Here is an 18,237-nt window from a genome sequence, read left to right on the forward strand (position 1 = left end):
AATATGACCATTGTGACCTGCTTAGCACAGTGTATTCGTACCCACTAAATAATGTCAACAAATACCGTCACACAGAGTAAATATGATACAATATATGTTAGATTATTGAACACGAGGAAGCAGCTGCAGGAAGGAGCAAAGGCAGCCAGCCGAGAGCGATACTGGCCCTTTAAGACGCTCCCCGTCGCCCTTGACTACAGTCCGGAAGTCGCGTAGCAGCGCGTCATCATACGCGACCTGGAGCGGGTCGCTCTCGTTTCTTTCCTCCGTCGCCGTGAACGCACCGAGACCCGCTCCGGTAAAGAAAGGTGAGTAGCAACCGGCGTCCCCCTCGGAGTGTCGACGACCCCCCGGGCCCCGTTATTGAACCGGCGACACGGACGTGTCACGTGACACGCCCTCGGTGTTCAAGCAACCCGGAAGTGTCGCTGTCCGTGGTGCTGGCAGAGGTTTATATATATATATATATATAACACTTTATGTATTCCATTTGTTTGTTTGTTTGTTGTTTACGAAGAGCACTATTTATAGATATAATGTCCAGTCTGTTTATGAAAATAACTTTGTTGTTTTATTGCAAACTATAACTCTCTTATCTACGTCACATCCCAGAGAACATAAGCATGACAATTACATCAATATCCTGTTTTAAAGTGTCTATACAGTATATACAATATAAAAGTATATACAGTATATACAATATAAAAGTATACAGTATATACAATATAAAAGTATATACAGTATACAATATAACAGTATATACTGTTATATACAGTATATATACAATATAACAGTATATACTGTGTATATACATATGTATGTATATATATATATATATATATATATATATATATATATATATATATATATATATATATATATATATATATATATACATGTATGAATTGAAGCTGCTGAACGTTCTCTGTTTGTGAATGTGAGGCTTCACATTTCCACAAGTTTGAAGTGGCGTACTGGTTTGAGGACACACACACACACACACACACACACACACACACACACATTGTAATGTGTCCTTCTATGAAACATCCCATTGGGACGATGGAGGTGTTGTACTGCGACTCCTCTGAACGTCGTACTCGGTGCGCCTCTCCTCTGCTTCCAGAGGATGAGCGGTGAGGACGTCCAGCCCGTGAGCTGCAGCATCAAACCTCCGGTCTACCTGCAGATGGGGGACTCCGAGACCGGCGCGGCTCCCTCGGGCGTCTGCGTGGTCGACGTCGCCCTCCCCTTTGGGAAGCCCGTCAATGTAAGCTGTCGCGTTGGAGCTTCTCCTGCTTCACGATCTGCTTGAAAGAAGAGCTCTTCTTCAGGTCTTGAAAGACGAGCTCTTCTTCAGGTCTTGAAAGAAGAGCTCTTCTTCAGGTCTTGAAAGAAGAGCTCTTCTTCAGGTCTTGAAAGAAGAGGTCTTCTTCAAGTCTTAAAAGAAGAGCTCTTCTTCACGTCTTGAAAGAAGAGCTCTTCTTCAGGTCTTGAAAGACGAGCTCTTCTTCAGGTCTTGAAAGAAGAGCTCTTCTTCAGGTCTTGAAAGAAGAGCTCTTCTTCAGGTCTTGAAAGAAGAGGTCTTCTTCAGGTCTTGAAAGAAGAGCTCTTCTTCAGGTCTTGAAAGACGAGCTCTTCTTCACGTCTTGAAAGACGAGCTCTTCTTCAGGTCTTGAAAGAAGAGCTCTTCTTCAGGTCTTGAAAGAAGAGGTCTTCTTCAGGTCTTGAAAGAAGAGGTCTTCTTCAGGTCTTGAAAGACGAGCTCTTCTTCAGGTCTTGAAAGACGAGCTCTTCTTCACGTCAAAGTAATATTTCTCCCTCAACCTTTAGTTTTATTCTCCATCCATGTTTCTGGTGTCTCCCTGTGGCACCGTCTAGTAAGTTAGCAGACAACACACACACACACACACACACACACACAAAACATTTATTTAAATTTTAAGCTGCATTCCTTGCTCGAGAGAGAGAGAGAGACTTCAAACATTTCGGGGCAGCGACCTACTTTTGAGCATTTAGTGCTCATTAAATGTTTCTTTAATGCAGAGTGACTCCTCGTTAGCTGGAAGCTTCAAAGGCGTGAAGGAATCATCTCTGGCTTCACGTCTACATGTGGCAGACTCAGTGTTCTCCTCCAACAATACGTTAAGCCCCAACACGTCTCATGGTTAGTGCAGGACGATATGTTTCAGTTTGATTCCATCCACAGTGAAGCAGAATGTCTTTAGAATCATCAGCCCTGTCTCGTGCACACACTTCTTATTATTCATCTCAAATAGGTCATGCTGCACCATCTCTGTGTGTGATGGAGTTAGCACAGTGATAACGTAACATGGGGAGTTATTGTGTGTAGTTTCATAATCATCTGTCTGCGTTTCAGATTCAGGAAATCACCTTTAAGAACTACTACACAGCCTACGTGACGGTCCGCCTGCTGAGGAAGAGCCCCGGGCAGGAGGGGCCCGCTAAGTGGTGCACCGCCCTGAGGGACCTGCCGCTGATGGACAACCCTCACACCGAGGCCGGCTCCCAGGACTACTGCTCGGTGCACAGAGCGCAGGTGGGATAGGAAGCTGCATTCTCTCCCACCAGGGGGCGACTCCTCTGGTTGTATAGAAGTCTATGCTTCATGTGTTAAAGCTGCATTCTCTCTCCTGTCCACCAGGGGGCGACTCCTCTGGTTGTATAGAAGTCTATGCTTCATGTGTTAAAGCTGCATTCTCTCTCCTGACCACCAGGTGGCGACTCCTCTGGTTGTATAGAAGTCTATGCTTCATGTGTTAAAGCTGCATTCTCTCTCCTGTCCACCAGGGGGCGACTCCTCTGGTTGTATAGAAGTCTATGCTTCATGTGTTAAAGCTGCATTCTCTCTCCTGACCACCAGGGGGCGACTCCTCTGGTTGTATAGAAGTCTATGCTTCATATGTTAAAGCTGCATTCTCTCTCCTGTCCACCAGGGGGCGACTCCTCTGGTTGTATAGAAGTCTATGCTTCATGTGTTAAAGCTGCATTCTCTCTCCTGACCACCAGGGGGCGACTCCTCTGGTTGTATAGAAGTCTATGCTTCATGTGTTAAAGCTGCATTCTCTCTCCTGTCCACCAGGGGGCGACTCCTCTGGTTGTATAGAAGTCTATGCTTCATGTGTTAAAGCTGCATTCTCTCTCCTGACCACCAGGGGGTGACTCCTCTGGTTGTATAGAAGTCTATGCTTCATGTGTTAAAGCTGCATTCTCTCTCCTGTCCACCAGGGGGCGACTCCTCTGGTTGTATAGAAGTCTATGCTTCATGTGTTAAAGCTGCATTCTCTCTCCTGTCCACCAGGGGGCGCCCCTCTGGTTGTATAGAAGTCTATGCTTCATGTGTTAAAGCTGCATTTTCTCTCCTGACCACCAGGGGGCGACTCCTCTGGTTGTATAGAAGTCTATGCTTCATGTGTTAAAGCTGCATTCTCTCTCCTGTCCACCAGGGGGCGACTCCTCTGGTTGTATAGAAGTCTATGCTTCATGTGTTAAAGCTGCATTCTCTCTCCTGACCACCAGGGGGCGACTCCTCTGGTTGTATAGAAGTCTATATAAATGACTCTACTTCTCTTGATGTATTCCCTCAGTAAACATTGTAAACATTAGTTTTTGGTCTTAATCTCTAGTTTTAAGTCTTCTTCAATACAGAATGATGTTTATTTAGTAAATTATGGTCATTTAGAGTCAAACAGACCATAAATCAAGGGATGATTTAGGGGCGGGGCTACACCAGAGACGTATACGGCGTCCTACGTCACTGCCCCTCAATCATAATATGATAACTTCCTGTTCATGGTTTGCAATGTGACGTACTAGTGAACCTCCGTGCAGCGCCCGGTGTTTGTTCTCCTCCACCTGCAAAACAAATGCAGCTTTTTCTCCCCCCCGATTGTTTTTATTCCCTCTCTAATCTCACCGAAGATCACCACGACAACCCGTCACCATGGCGACGCCCTGCTGCACGTCACGTTATCTTCGCTGCAGTCCATTGTTTGCATTGAGACTGAACAACTTCATAACTCATAACGCTGTTCTCTGATTGGTTGGTCCAGATGCAGGTGGAGCCCGATCATGTGACTTCAGTGAGACTGATCCTGAGACAGCCGTCCTCTGCCTGGCTGACCTTCAGCCTGGAAGAGGTCAACATATTCCCCCATGTGGAGCCGGTCAGTTCTGTTGGTCCTTTTAAGAGAGTAACTATTATCAGTGGAATATGAGCATTTGATTTGTTTGGTAATTATGCTTAATGTAAATATGCATAATGTCAGTAGCATTAATAATACAAATTATAATTAAATAAATTACAATAACTCTTAATATTATACAATAATAGTAATTATAATTAGTATTATACTATATAATAAAAATCTTTATTAACAAAAAGTATTATTCTGTTATTTGTATTACTATATTATTATTATTATTATTATTATATTATGAAATCATTACAAGTACACATATTAATAATACTTTTTAATGTTGCTACTGCAGTTATTATTATTATTAACAATACTAATATCATGTAATTATTGCTAATAATAATGATAATAATAAAGTATTGTGTAATACAATCATTAATAGCTGGTGTTAATGTACAGATACCGTAATTAATGTGAATGAATTAATATAATACTTTTTTAATGGACTCAGATGCACAGCTGTTTTCTGTGTTGTCGTTCTTCATTCCACCAGCAGGTGGAGCCACCGTGACACAGCAGATTAATAACAAACACATGTTTACGTCCAGCTGAATTATGCGTTGTGATGTCAACATTTGACCCAACCGTACAATTTAAACTTCCAGAACCCCGAGAAGGAGGTTTCTGATTGGCTGTCGGACCTGACGCTGGTGGACCAGCACCCTGACCTGGAGGTACGCGTTTAGTTGTGTTTGTGTCTGACTTTCTTTATTATTGTAATTATAGTCATTGATGATGTTCATGATGTTCCTTTAATAATTATTGTCATACTTTGTCGTCTAAATGTCCCATTTAATTGTATTATGTGAAATAAGTGTGGTCACTAATTGACAGACGACATGTCGTCTCTCACCTCAAACCAGTGTGTGATGGGACCCAGAAGCTTGATGTCACTTGTGTGTGTGTCCTAGGGCCTCCCAGACCCCCAGACCGTGTCCTCCAGTATCCAGCAGATGTGGGCCCTGACGGAGGTGATGCAGACCAACCAGACCACGGCCTCCATCGGGCGGTACGATGTGAGTCAGAAACACAAGCATTTTATTTCTTTTACTTTTTTTTATTAGATATTAGATATAATAATATGATATATTATTTTATATATATATATGTGTGTGTATATATATATATATATATTTATGTTATATATATATTTATTTTAATATATTTATACATAGTGTGTGTGTATATATATATATATATATACACATACATATATACACATACATATATATCTATATATATATATATACACACACACTATGTATAAATATATTAAAATAAATATATATATAACATAAATATATATATATATATAACCTGGTTCTTGTCCCCCTCCAGGTGGACAGGTGCTTTATGATTCATAATAACCTGGTTCTTGTCCCTCTCCAGGTGGACGGGTGCTTTATGATCCATAATAACCTGGTTCTTGTCCCCCTCCAGGTGGACAGGTGCTTTATGATCCATAATAACCTGGTTCTTGTCCCCCTCCAGGTGGACAGGTGCTTTATGATCCATAATAACCTGGTTCTTGTCCCCCTCCAGGTGGACAGGTGCTTTATGATCCATAATAACCTGGTTCTTGTCCCCCTCCAGGTGGACAGGTGCTTTATGATCCATAATAACCTGGTTCTTGTCCCCCTCCAGGTGGACAGGTGCTTTATGATCCATAATAACCTGGTTCTTGTCCCCCTCCAGGTGGACAGGTGCTTTATGATCCATAATAACCTGGTTCTTGTCCCCCTCCAGGTGGACAGGTGCTTTATGATCCATAATAACCTGGTTCTTGTCCCCCTCCAGGTGGACAGGTGCGTTATGATCCATAATAACCTGGTTCTTGTCCCCCTCCAGGTGGACAGGTGCTTTATGATCCATAATAACCTGGTTCTTGTCCCCCTCCAGGTGGACAGGTGCTTTATGATCCATAATAACCTGGTTCTTGTCCCCCTCCAGGTGGACAGGTGCTTTATGATCCATAATAACCTGGTTCTTGTCCCCCTCCAGGTGGACAGGTGCTTTATGATCCATAATAACCTGGTTCTTGTCCCCCTCCAGGTGGACAGGTGCTTTATGATCCATAATAACCTGGTTCTTGTCCCCCTCCAGGTGGACAGGTGCGTTATGATCCATAATAACCTGGTTCTTGTCCCCCTCCAGGTGGACAGGTGCTTTATGATCCATAATAACCTGGTTCTTGTCCCCCTCCAGGTGGACAGGTGCTTTATGATCCATAATAACCTGGTTCTTGTCCCCCTCCAGGTGGACAGGTGCTTTATGATCCATAATAATCTGGTTCTTGTCCCCCTCCAGGTGGACAGGTGCTTTATGATCCATAATAACCTGGTTCTTGTCCCCCTCCAGGTGGACAGGTGCTTTATGATCCATAATAACCTGGTTCTTGTCCCCCTCCAGGTGGACAGGTGCTTTATGATTCATAATAACCTGGTTCTTGTCCCTCTCCAGGTGGACAGGTGCTTTATGATCCATAATAACCTGGTTCTTGTCCCCCTCCAGGTGGACAGGTGCTTTATGATCCATAATAACCTGGTTCTTGTCCCCCTCCAGGTGGACAGGTGCTTTATGATTCATAATAACCTGGTTCTTGTCCCTCTCCAGGTGGACAGGTGCTTAATGATCCATAATAACCTGGTTCTTGTCCCCCTCCAGGTGGACAGGTGCTTTATGATCCATAATAACCTGGTTCTTGTCCCCCTCCAGGTGGACGGGTGCTACGACATCAACCTTCTCTCTCTGACGTAACGCGGGCCGTCGTGTTCAGACATGAGAAGAAAAGACCAAAAGAACTATTTACTAAATATGTGAAGAAACAAAGTATTGAGTGTGTGTTGCGTAATAAGAGGAATAGCATGATTTATTTTATGGTCATAACGTTGCTATGTACCTGAACCTGTACATGTGTACCTGAACCTGTACCTGAACCTGTACCTGAACCTGTACATGTGTACCTGAACCTGTACCTGAACCTGTACATGTGTACCTGAACCTGCACCTGTACCTGTACATGTGTACCTGAACCTGTACCTGTACATGTGTACCTGAACCTGTACATGTGTACCTGAACCTGTACATGTGAACCTGCATCTGTACATGTGTACCTGTACCTGTACATGTGAACCTGCACCTGTACCTGAACCTGTACATGTGTACCTGTACCTGAACCTGTACATGTGTACCTGAACCTGTACCTGAACCTGTACATGTGTACCTGAACCTGTACATGTGTACCTGAACCTGTACCTGAACCTGTACATGTGTACCTGAACCTGTACATGTGTACCTGAACCTGAACATGTGCACTGGATGCATTTAAAGTATTAAACACATCTATGGTTCAGTTATTTATTGAGCTAGAAAGGAATCCTGCATACAGCGTGATGTTCTCACCCGTACTCACCCCCCCCCTACACCACCTGGAGGCTTCTCCCAGCAGAAGACAGGACCACATGTTGAGGCCCGGTACCCGAACCACATAGAGGACCTTCCAGTGAAGACAGGACCACATGTTGAGGCCCGGTACCCGAACCACATAGAGGACCTTCCAGTGAAGACAGGACCACATGTTGAGGCCCGGTACCCGTACCACATAGAGGACCTTCCAGTGAAGACAGGACCACATGTTGAGGCCCGGTACCCGTACCACATAGAGGACCTTCCAGTGAAGACAGGACCACATGTTGAGGCCCGGTACCCGTACCACATAGAGGACCTTCCAGTGAAGACAGGACCACATGTTGAGGCCCGGTACCCGTACCACATAGAGGACCTTCCAGTGAAGACAGGACCACATGTTGAGGCCCGGTACCCGAACCACATAGAGGACCTTCCAGTGAAGACAGGACCACATGTTGAGGCCCGGTACCCGTACCACATAGAGGACCTTCCAGTGAAGACAGGACCACATGTTGAGGCCCGGTACCCGTACCACATAAAGGACCTTCCAGTGAAGACAGGACCACATGTTGAGGCCCGGTACCCGTACCACATAGAGGACCTTCCAGTGAAGACAGGACCACATGTTGAGGCCCGGTACCCGTACCACATAGAGGACCTTCCAGTGAAGACAGGACCACATGTTGAGGCCCGGTACCCGTACCACATAGAGGACCTTCCAGTGAAGACAGGACCACATGTTGAGGCCCGGTACCCGAACCACATAGAGGACCTTCCAGTGAAGACAGGACCACATGTTGAGGCCCGGTACCCGTACCACATAGAGGACCTTCCAGTGAAGACAGGACCACATGTTGAGGCCCGGTACCCGTACCACATAGAGGACCTTCCAGTGAAGACAGGACCACATGTTGAGGCCCGGTACCCGTACCACATAGAGGACCTTCCAGTGAAGACAGGACCACATGTTGAGGCCCGGTACCCGTACCACATAGAGGACCTTCCAGTGAAGACAGGACCACATGTTGAGGCCCGGTACCCGTACCACATAGAGGACCTTCCAGTGAAGACAGGACCACATGTTGAGGCCCGGTACCCGTACCACATAAAGGACCTTCCAGTGAAGACAGGACCACATGTTGAGGCCCGGTACCCGTACCACATAAAGGACCTTCCAGTGAAGACAGGACCACATGTTGAGGCCCGGTACCCGTACCACATAAAGGACCTTCCAGTGAAGACAGGACCACATGTTGAGGCCCGGTACCCGTACCACATAGAGGACCTTCCAGTGAAGACAGGACCACATGTTGAGGCCCGGTACCCGTACCACATAAAGGACCTTCCAGTGAAGACAGGACCACATGTTGAGGCCCGGTACCCGTACCACATAAAGGACCTTCCAGTGAAGACAGGACCACATGTTGAGGCCCGGTACCCGTACCACATAAAGGACCTTCCAGTGAAGACAGGACCACATGTTGAGGCCCGGTACCCGTACCACATAGAGGACCTTCCAGTGAAGACAGGACCACATGTTGAGGCCCGGTACCCGTACCACATAGAGGACCTTCCAGTGAAGACAGGACCACATGTTGAGGCCCGGTACCCGTACCACATAGAGGACCTTCCAGTGAAGACAGGACCACATGTTGAGGCCCGGTACCCGAACCACATAGAGGACCTTCCAGTGAAGACAGGACCACATGTTGAGGCCCGGTACCCGTACCACATAGAGGACCTTCCAGTGAAGACAGGACCACATGTTGAGGCCCGGTACCCGTACCACATAGAGGACCTTCCAGTGAAGACAGGACCACATGTTGAGGCCCGGTACCCGAACCACATAGAGGACCTTCCAGTGAAGACACTTTTATTTCCTCCTGTTGCCTTCAATCCACAGAGAAAGAGGAGAAGGACGAGAGGAGAAGGAGGTGAAGGAGGTGGAGAGGAGGAGATGCCAACGAGGGAGGGAGTGAGCCGAGATTGAAGGAACACACACACACACACACACACACACACACAGAGACACAGACACACACACAGACACAGAGACACACACACAGACACACACAGACACAGAGACACACACACAGACACACACACAGACACACACAGACACACACACACACAGACACACACAGACACACACACAGCGCTCAGGTGCACTTGACATTTAAATTCACAGCCGGCTCCTCGTCCAGCAGATTGATGACTCCGCAGAAACTAAACATCCTAGGGGAGGGGCTGTGGGAGGGGCTGTGGGAGGGGGGGGGGGGGTCTGTGCCTCTCACACGTCTCCTTCAACCAGCCGACACAGCTCTGAACCCATAAACCTCCATCTGCCCCGTCCCTGACCGTCTCCACAATGGCAGCCTCCTGGGTGAAAGTCCTGTTAGTCTTGTCTGGACCCACCCACCCTCCACTTCAACCTATACAGGACCTTTTATATTAAATCCATCTGGTCTCCTACGGATGCTAAAGGGGCCCTCACCAAGCATGGGTTTCCGAGGACTCGGGTCCTTGAATGCACCAGCAGCTGGTGGACATCATGCAGGGAGCTGCAGACGATCCATAGGATGCTGACAGGTTGTCTGTGCTGGTGGCTCACGTCCTTGGACTCCACTTCCACATGCTGGCATTGCAGTAATCCTAAATGAACTCGGACTGGAGGACTCAAAGAGGGTTTGAAGCTTCAGCCAAATAAATGAATCCCCAACGGGAGCCTTGGTTTGTTGCCATGGAGATGGAGTTGATGCTCTCTGTGGTGTCACTGAGGGAGAGTTTCAGCACATTGAACGATGTCGAGGACGTGTCTCCAGATGGATGCTGTAGGAGGACGTCTCCACAGCGAAGAGGGAGACGACGTGTCTCCAGATGGATGCTGTAGGAGGACGTCTCCACAGCGAAGAGGGAGATGACGTGTCTCCAGATGGATGCTGTAGGAGGACGTCTCCACAGCGAAGAGGGAGACGACGTGTCTCCAGATGGATGCTGTAGGAGGACGTCTCCACAGCGAAGAGGGAGACGACGTGTCTCCAGATGGATGCTGTAGGAGGATGTCTCCACAGCGAAGAGGGAGACGACGTGTCCAGATGGATGCTGTAGGAGGACGTCTCCACAGCGAAGAGGGAGACGACGACGTGTCCAGATGGATGCTGTAGGAGGACGTCTCCACAGCGAAGAGGGAGACGACGTGTCTCCAGATGGATGCTGTAGGAGGACGTCTCCACAGCGAAGAGGGAGACGACGACGTGTCCAGATGGATGTTGTAGGAGGACGTCTCCACAGCGAAGAGGAAGATGACGACGTGTCTCCAGATGGATGCTGTAGGATGACGTCTCCACAGCGAAGAGGGAGACGACGTGTCTCCAGATGGATGCTGTAGGAGGACGTCTCCACAGCGAAGAGGAAGACGACGTGTCTCCAGATGGATGCTGTAGGAGGACGTCTCCACAGCGAAGAGGAAGACGACGTGTCTCCAGATGGATGCTGTAGGAGGACGTCTCCACAGCGAAGAGGGAGACGACGACGTGTCCAGATGGATGTTGTAGGAGGACGTCTCCACAGCGAAGAGGGAGACGACGTGTCTCCAGATGGATGCTGTAGGAGGACGTCTCCACAGCGAAGAGGAAGACGACGTGTCTCCAGATGGATGCTGTAGGAGGACGTCTCCACAGCGAAGAGGGAGACGACGACGTGTCTCCAGATGGATGCTGTAGGAGGACGTCTCCACAGCGAAGAGGGAGACGACGTGTCTCCAGATGGATGCTGTAGGAGGACGTCTCCACAGCGAAGAGGGAGACGACGACGTGTCCAGATGGATGTTGTAGGAGGACGTCTCCACAGCGAAGAGGGAGACGACGACGTGTCCAGATGGATGCTATAGGAGGACGTCTCCACAGCGAAGAGGAAGACGACGTGTCTCCAGATGGATGCTGTAGGAGGACGTCTCCACAGCGAAGAGGAAGACGACGTGTCTCCAGATGGATGCTGTAGGAGGACGTCTCCACAGCGAAGAGGGAGACGACGACGTGTCCAGATGGATGTTGTAGGAGGACGTCTCCACAGCGAAGAGGGAGACGACGTGTCTCCAGATGGATGCTGTAGGAGGACGTCTCCACAGCGAAGAGGGAGACGACGTGTCCAGATGGATGCTGTAGGAGGACGTCTCCACAGCGAAGAGGAAGACGACGTGTCTCCAGATGGATGCTGTAGGAGGACGTCTCCACAGCGACGAGGGAGACGACGTGTCTCCAGATGGATGCTGTAGGAGGACGTCTCCACAGCGAAGAGGGAGACGACGTGTCTCCAGATGGATGCTGTAGGAGGACGTCTCCACAGCGAAGAGGAAGACGACGTGTCCAGATGGATGCTGTAGGAGGACGTCTCCACAGCGAAGAGGAAGACGACGTGTCTCCAGATGGATGCTGTAGGAGGACGTCTCCACAGCGAAGAGGGAGACGACGTGTCTCCAGATGGATGCTGTAGGAGGACGTCTCCACAGCGAAGAGGGAGACGACGTGTCTCCAGATGGATGCTGTAGGAGGACGTCTCCACAGCGAAGAGGGAGACGACGTGTCCAGATGGATGCTGTAGGAGGACGTCTCCACAGCGAAGAGGAAGACGACGTGTCTCCAGATGGATGCTGTAGGAGGACGTCTCCACAGCGAAGAGGGAGACGACGTGTCTCCAGATGGATGCTGTAGGAGGACGTCTCCACAGCGAAGAGGAAGACGACGTGTCTCCAGATGGATGCTGTAGGAGGACGTCTCCACAGCGAAGAGGAAGACGACGACGTGTCTCCAGATGGATGCTGTAGGAGGACGTCTCTGCTGTAGGACTGAAGGGAATGCGTTTTGTCTGAGTTCAATTCAATTCAATTCAGTTTATTTTGTATAGCCCAATATCACAAATCACAACCTCCCCTCAGAGGGCTTTACAATCTGTACACATACAACATCCCTGACCTTTGACCTCACATCAGATCAGGAAAAACTCCCCAAAAAAAAGCTTTGACAGGGAAAAAAGGGAAGAAACTTTGTCTTCCCCCCACAACCCCCCTGTCCTCCTGTCGTTCCAACTCAAGCGTTCACCCTCCGCCCGTCTCTCACTCTCTCCCTCTGCCCATCACTCTCTCTCTCCCTCTGCCCATCACTCTCTCTCTCTCTCTCTATATATATATATATATATATATATATATATATATATATATATATATATATATATATATATATATATAAATGTGTGTGTATATATATATACGAAAAATACATGTAATATATATGTATAATTAATATTATGGTATTCTAACATAAACATAATTCCACCTAATCGATATAATACAATTCTTACACAATTATCCATAACAATAATAATAAAAATATATACTTGTTCTCTTTACTTTTCTATACTCCATTTGATACAGCGGGACCTTAAATGCTAAGACTTGCTCTTCTAAAATATAGTGTTTCCATTCTATGAATCAAATGATATAAACATAACAAAGGCTTAACGTTACTTTAATAAACACGACCAGGAATCAGCCTCTCAGTTCAGAAGTCAATTAACTAATAAAAGAGATGGCGGTTTGTGACTAAATCATTTAGACCCCAGTTTGACATTGAATAAGAATAACAAGTGATGTATAAATAGACGAAAAGCTTCTATATTTGACATGCACCATATGTAACATATGTTTACAGAGCAGTGTCGCTGAGCTCGCTGCCGGGGCAACGTGATCCATAATTTAATGAACGTAATAACGCTGTCTTCCTGCGGGGACCCTCTCCTCTCGATGGGAGCGGAGGTGATGTGTTTGTTTCCAGGCCTGTGATTCGCTTCAAGGCTGATTTGCCTCTTTCTTTGTTTGTTTTTTTAGCAAGGAGGAGGAATGCAAATAGCTTCCAGATTAATATGCAAGCCATACCTGGAGGAATAATGAACTGGTAATGGAGACAAAGAAAACTCCATTTGAATTGGAAGAAATGGTGCCTGTACAGAGACTTCCCCTGAGCTTCCTGCCTCTGACAAAGCAGAAGCCAAATTCACCCTACAAGGCAAAATTGAAGTTCCACAAATAACACCAGCGCCATCTCAGCAAGAAAATAAAATAAAAACAGGAAAACTCTGCTCCGGTCCCGAGACAGCCAAGGTCATCTGAGGTCATCCGATCGGAGACTAATTAAAGATTTGTTTCATTGAGACTTTTTGGTGTAGGGTTTGAAATCTCTGTTTGTTATGAACGATTTGTCATTAATATTCTAGAACAGGTTATTTTGTGATATTCTGGAGATTAGGACCAGAACAAATGGTCCGTTGATATATGGTTAAAAAAAAAAAAAGGTTTCAATTCAATTCAGTTTATTTTGTAAAGCCCAATATCACAAATTACAAATTTGCCTCAGAGGGCTTTACAATCTGTACACATACGACATCCCTGACCTTTGACCTCACATCGGATCAGGAAAAACAAAAATAACCTTTGACAGGGAAAAAAGGGAAGAAACCTTCAGGAGAGCAACAGAGGAGGATCCCTCTCCCCGGATGGACAGATGAATAGATGTCATGTGACCAGATGAACAGAGTTACAGAGTTACATAAACACATTACATGAATATGACAATGTATGAATGGAACTCCAATCCATGAAACAGAAGGAGGTAGAGAGGAGGGGGGGCGGGGCATCAGCAGGGCCAATGGGAGGCCGGCTCACCAGCATCAGACACCTCCAGGTCCAATGGACCCTATGAGACGTGAAGTCACAACGACTCCGGGGAGGAAGCAGAGTTAATAAGGTGCAATGGAGAGATGTAAATTCATCCATAAGGAGAGAGAGAAGAGGAGATAGGTGCTCAGTGTATCCTAAAACATCCCCCAGCAGCCTATAAGCCTATAGCAGCATATCAAGGGGCTGGACCAGGGCAAACCTGATATGAATCCCCTGAACACGCATACGTTACTATAGTTAGGTATCCAATGTACTTTCTTTCCCCCGACCCACAACATTTTTTTCCAAAGCCTTTTTTATTTAAAACTTTTACCTTCAGGACTAAATGAAGCTTTAAAACAATTTTCATCAGCGATACAAACGCAGCTTGTGTAGTTATGAATGAGGCCTCATTTCCTGCAGGTAATCTCCCATAATCCCCCAACGCTGTCCACCATGAGGCTCCACTGCAGATGAACGCGTACAACAATCCTAAAACCTGGTCTTGTATTTCATGGCAGTTATGTGGTCGTCATATGAGTGCTGTTGTTATTATTGTAAAAAGGGTCGACAACGCACACTGGCGGCCACTAGGTGGAGCTGCTGTTCTGCGCTCCCTGCCCTGGTGTTTTGGATCTGAGGGGTTTTCTGCTGGGAACATTTCCGTTTTTCTTCTGATCACCATAATCAAGTGCTGCTAGAAGACGCCATGAGGCTGGTCGCGGTGTCGGGGAGCCCAGAGGGTTTTGCGGAGAACCACTCTGGAGCAGAAATCCAATTTCCAAAGCCCTGATAGACTGTCGGAGCGATGCTAATTGCTCCCTCCCTCCCGCCAATAGACAGAACAAAGACTGGCAATCAAAGTCTCACTCATTATCGTCTGTTTATTTCAGACGGCTTCCCGTCACAGCCGAGCGTTAACGACGTCACGCTATAAATACTCCCGGAGTCCGGGAGGAAACTCGATGCAGAGGGAAGATGTTGTTATGGGGGTCTCGAGGAAAGCTGCTGGGTGGTGTCATTCAGCCCCACCTGCCTGAATGTGCTCAGCATCCAGGTACCTCTAGGAATGAGGAGCTTTCACAATGTGTAACGCTGTCCAAAACCATTTAGAATGTGCAAGGAGAGCGCGAGGAGGCAGATTAGTTTCCCAGGAGAGAGAAGCAGCACCAGCAGGAGATGCTGAGGCTGCAGAGAAAAGCCCACAAGGTGCAGCAGCACCTGTGAGACCAGATGCAGCCACGTACCAACAGAGGCCACATCGTGCCCCACGTTGGTCTTTATGCATTATTTACAACCAGTTATTGAAAGGAATCAAAGAGATGAAAAGGCATTGCTGGTTTACCAGAAGGATCCTTTTAAAAGGGTGTATTGGTCCAAATGAATAAGAAATACTACATAGACCAGTCCATCTCCTCCTCCTCCTCCTCCTCCTCCTCCTCCTCCTCCAGGAGCAGAGCTTCTCCAGGAGCAGAGCTTCTCCTCTCTGCGAGCCGACACCACGCTGCTGGAGACCCAGGACGTGTTGTTGGACCCGCTGGAGGGAAGGGAACCAGAACCAGGACTGAGAGGGGCACACTGTCAGACCCTGCTGCAGTAGAAGGAGGTAGAAGGAACCCTGGTTGTCAATATCAACACAAAATGAGAGTTTAAAGTAGTCGACCTAACGTCATCAAGAGTGCGGAGCCATTGTGCCATTATTCGATTAGAAGTATAATTATTAATTGTCTTATATAATTCCCGTTGTTTTTGTTGTGACGTGTGACAGCTGCTCCGGCACGTGTCAGTCCACAGGTTTCCATAGACATATTTCTACCTGTATTATAATTATTATTATTATTATTCTTTTGTTTGGTTGAGTTGTGGGGAACTTTTCTCATCAATCCCGAGAAGCTGTGTTTGAAAGGCTGACGGAACCACAACACCGCAATTATGCAACGGCGTTGTGACCTCTTTCCATCGCAAGCATCAGAAATCCAGGAGGTAGCCGGAGTGCAACGGGGGAAACGTCGCCTTCTTGTGTCTTTGTAACAATCGGCTGACAGTCGACAAGAAGGAATCCAGAGCGAGGAATCAACGTCTCGACAGAAGAAGCCTCCGCGGGAAATTGTTCACTTGCTTTTTGCTTCGGATCATTTAAACTATCATTTCCTCGCTGTTGACTTCAGGACTGGAGGAGGGTCTTTTGGTTGTTTGGTTGTTGGGTTGTTTGGTTGTTTGGTTGTTGAGTTGTTGGGTTGTTTGGTTGTTTGGTTGTTTGGTAGTTGAGTTGTTTGGTTGTTGGGTTGTTTGGTTGTTTGGTTGTTTGGTAGTTGGGTTGTTTGGTTGTTGGGTTGTTTGGTTGTTTGGTTGTTTGGTAGTTGAGTTGTTTGGTTGTTGGGTTGTTTGGTTGTTTGGTTGTTGAGTTGTTGGGTTGTTTGGTTGTTTGGTAGTTGAGTTGTTTGGTTGTTGGGTTGTTTGGTTGTTGAGTTGTTGGGTTGTTTGGTTGTTTGGTTGTTTGGTAGTTGAGTTGTTTGGTTGTTTGGTTGTTTGGTAGTTGAGTTGTTTGGTTGTTGGGTTGTTTGGTTGTTTGGTTGTTGAGTTGTTGGGTTGTTTGGTTGTTTGGTAGTTGAGTTGTTTGGTTGTTTGGTTGTTTGGTTGTTTGGTAGTTGAGTTGTTTGGTTGTTTGGTTGTTGGCTTGTTGGGTTGTTTGGTGGTTGGGTTGTTGGGTTGTTTGGTTGTTTGGTAGTTGGGTTGTTGGGTTGTTTGGTTGTTGGGTTGTTGGGTTGTTTGGTTGTTTGGTTGTTGGGTTGTTTGGTTGTTTGGTTGTTTGGTAGTTGGGTTGTTTGGTTGTTTGGTTGTTTGGTAGTTGAGTTGTTTGGTTGTTTGGTTGTTTGGTTGTTGGGTTGTTTGGTTGTTTGGTTGTTTGGTAGTTGGGTTGTTTGGTTGTTGGGTTGTTTGGTTGTTGAGTTGTTTGGTTGTTTGGTTGTTTGGTAGTTGAGTTGTTTGGTTGTTTGGTTGTTTGGTTGTTGGGTTGTTTGGTTGTTTGGTTGTTTGGTAGTTGGGTTGTTTGGTTGTTTGGTTGTTTGGTTGTTGGGTTGTTTGGTTGTTTGGTTGTTTGGTAGTTGAGTTGTTTGGTTGTTTGGTTGTTGGGTTGTTTGGTTGTTTGGTTATTTGGTAGTTGGGTTGTTGGGTTGTTTGGTTGTTTGGTTGTTGGGTTGTTGGGTTGTTTGGTTGTTGGGTTGTTGGGTTGTTTGGTTGTTTGGTAGTTGGGTTGTTGGGTTGTTTGGTTGTTGGGTTGTTGGGTTGTTTGGTTGTTTGGTTGTTTGGTAGTTGAGTTGTTTGGTTGTTGGGTTGTTTGGTTGTTGGGTTGTTTGGTTGTTGGGTTGTTTGGTTGTTTGGTTGTTGAGTTGTTGGGTTGTTTGGTTGTTGGGTTGTTTGGATGTTGAGTTGTTTGGTTGTTTGGTTGTTGAGTTGTTGGGTTGTTTGGTTGTTTGGTAGTTGAGTTGTTTAGTTGTTTGGTAGTTGAGTTGTTTGGTTGTTGGGTTGTTAGGTTGTTTGGTAGTTGAGTTGTTTGGTTGTTTGGTAGTTGAGTTGTTTGGTTGTTGGGTTGTTTGGTTGTTTGGTAGTTCAGTTGTTTGGTTGTTGGGTTGTTTGGTTCTCTGGTTGTTGGGTTCTTTGGATCTTTGGTTGTTTGGTTGTTTGGTTGTTGAGTTGTTTGGTTGTTTGGTTGTTGGGTTGTTGGGTTGTTTGGTTGTTTGGTAGTTGGGTTGTTGGGTTGTTTGGTTGTTGGGTTGTTGGGTTGTTTGGTTGTTTGGTTGTTTGGTAGTTGAGTTGTTTGGTTGTTTGTTTGTTGGGTTGTTTGGTTGTTGAGTTGTTGGGTTGTTTGGTTGTTTGGTAGTTGAGTTGTTGGGTTGTTTG

General features: G+C 46.5%; 1 protein-coding gene across 2 annotated transcripts; it reads left to right on the plus strand.

Annotated features, from left to right (window-relative positions):
* The first annotated feature begins 209 nt into the window (after positions 1 to 209).
* On the plus strand, positions 210 to 7,169 carry nicn1 (nicolin 1). Of its 2 annotated transcripts, none has more exons than XM_034533019.1 (7): positions 210 to 308; positions 1,127 to 1,270; positions 2,381 to 2,560; positions 4,074 to 4,187; positions 4,826 to 4,894; positions 5,132 to 5,236; positions 6,936 to 7,169. In XM_034533019.1, the coding sequence occupies exons 2-7, from the start codon at positions 1,130 to 1,132 to the stop codon at positions 6,975 to 6,977; spliced, it is 651 nt and encodes a 216-aa protein (XP_034388910.1). In that variant the 5' UTR covers positions 210 to 308; positions 1,127 to 1,129; the 3' UTR covers positions 6,978 to 7,169. The 2 variants fall into 2 exon arrangements, with proteins under 2 accessions (XP_034388910.1, XP_034388911.1); XM_034533020.1 differs by having other exon boundaries at positions 278 to 308; positions 1,069 to 1,270.
* Positions 7,170 to 18,237: the final 11,068 nt, after the last annotated feature.

This window comes from Cyclopterus lumpus, chromosome 5 (genome assembly GCF_009769545.1).
Source record: "Cyclopterus lumpus isolate fCycLum1 chromosome 5, fCycLum1.pri, whole genome shotgun sequence".
In the NCBI taxonomy this organism is placed as follows: Eukaryota; Metazoa; Chordata; class Actinopteri; order Perciformes; family Cyclopteridae; genus Cyclopterus; species Cyclopterus lumpus.

What these genes read in the sequence shown, in the direction of transcription:
- nicn1 (XM_034533019.1), top strand. Translation starts at nt 1,130, where the DNA reads ATGAGCGGTGAGGACGTCCAGCCCGTGAGCTGCAGCATCAAACCTCCG. An exon ending in TATTCCCCCATGTGGAGCCG is followed by an intron (nt 4,188 to 4,825) that starts GTCAGTTCTGTT and finishes TTAAACTTCCAG; the next exon opens with AACCCCGAGAAGGAGGTTTC. An exon ending in CCTCCATCGGGCGGTACGAT is followed by an intron (nt 5,237 to 6,935) that starts GTGAGTCAGAAA and finishes GTCCCCCTCCAG; the next exon opens with GTGGACGGGTGCTACGACAT.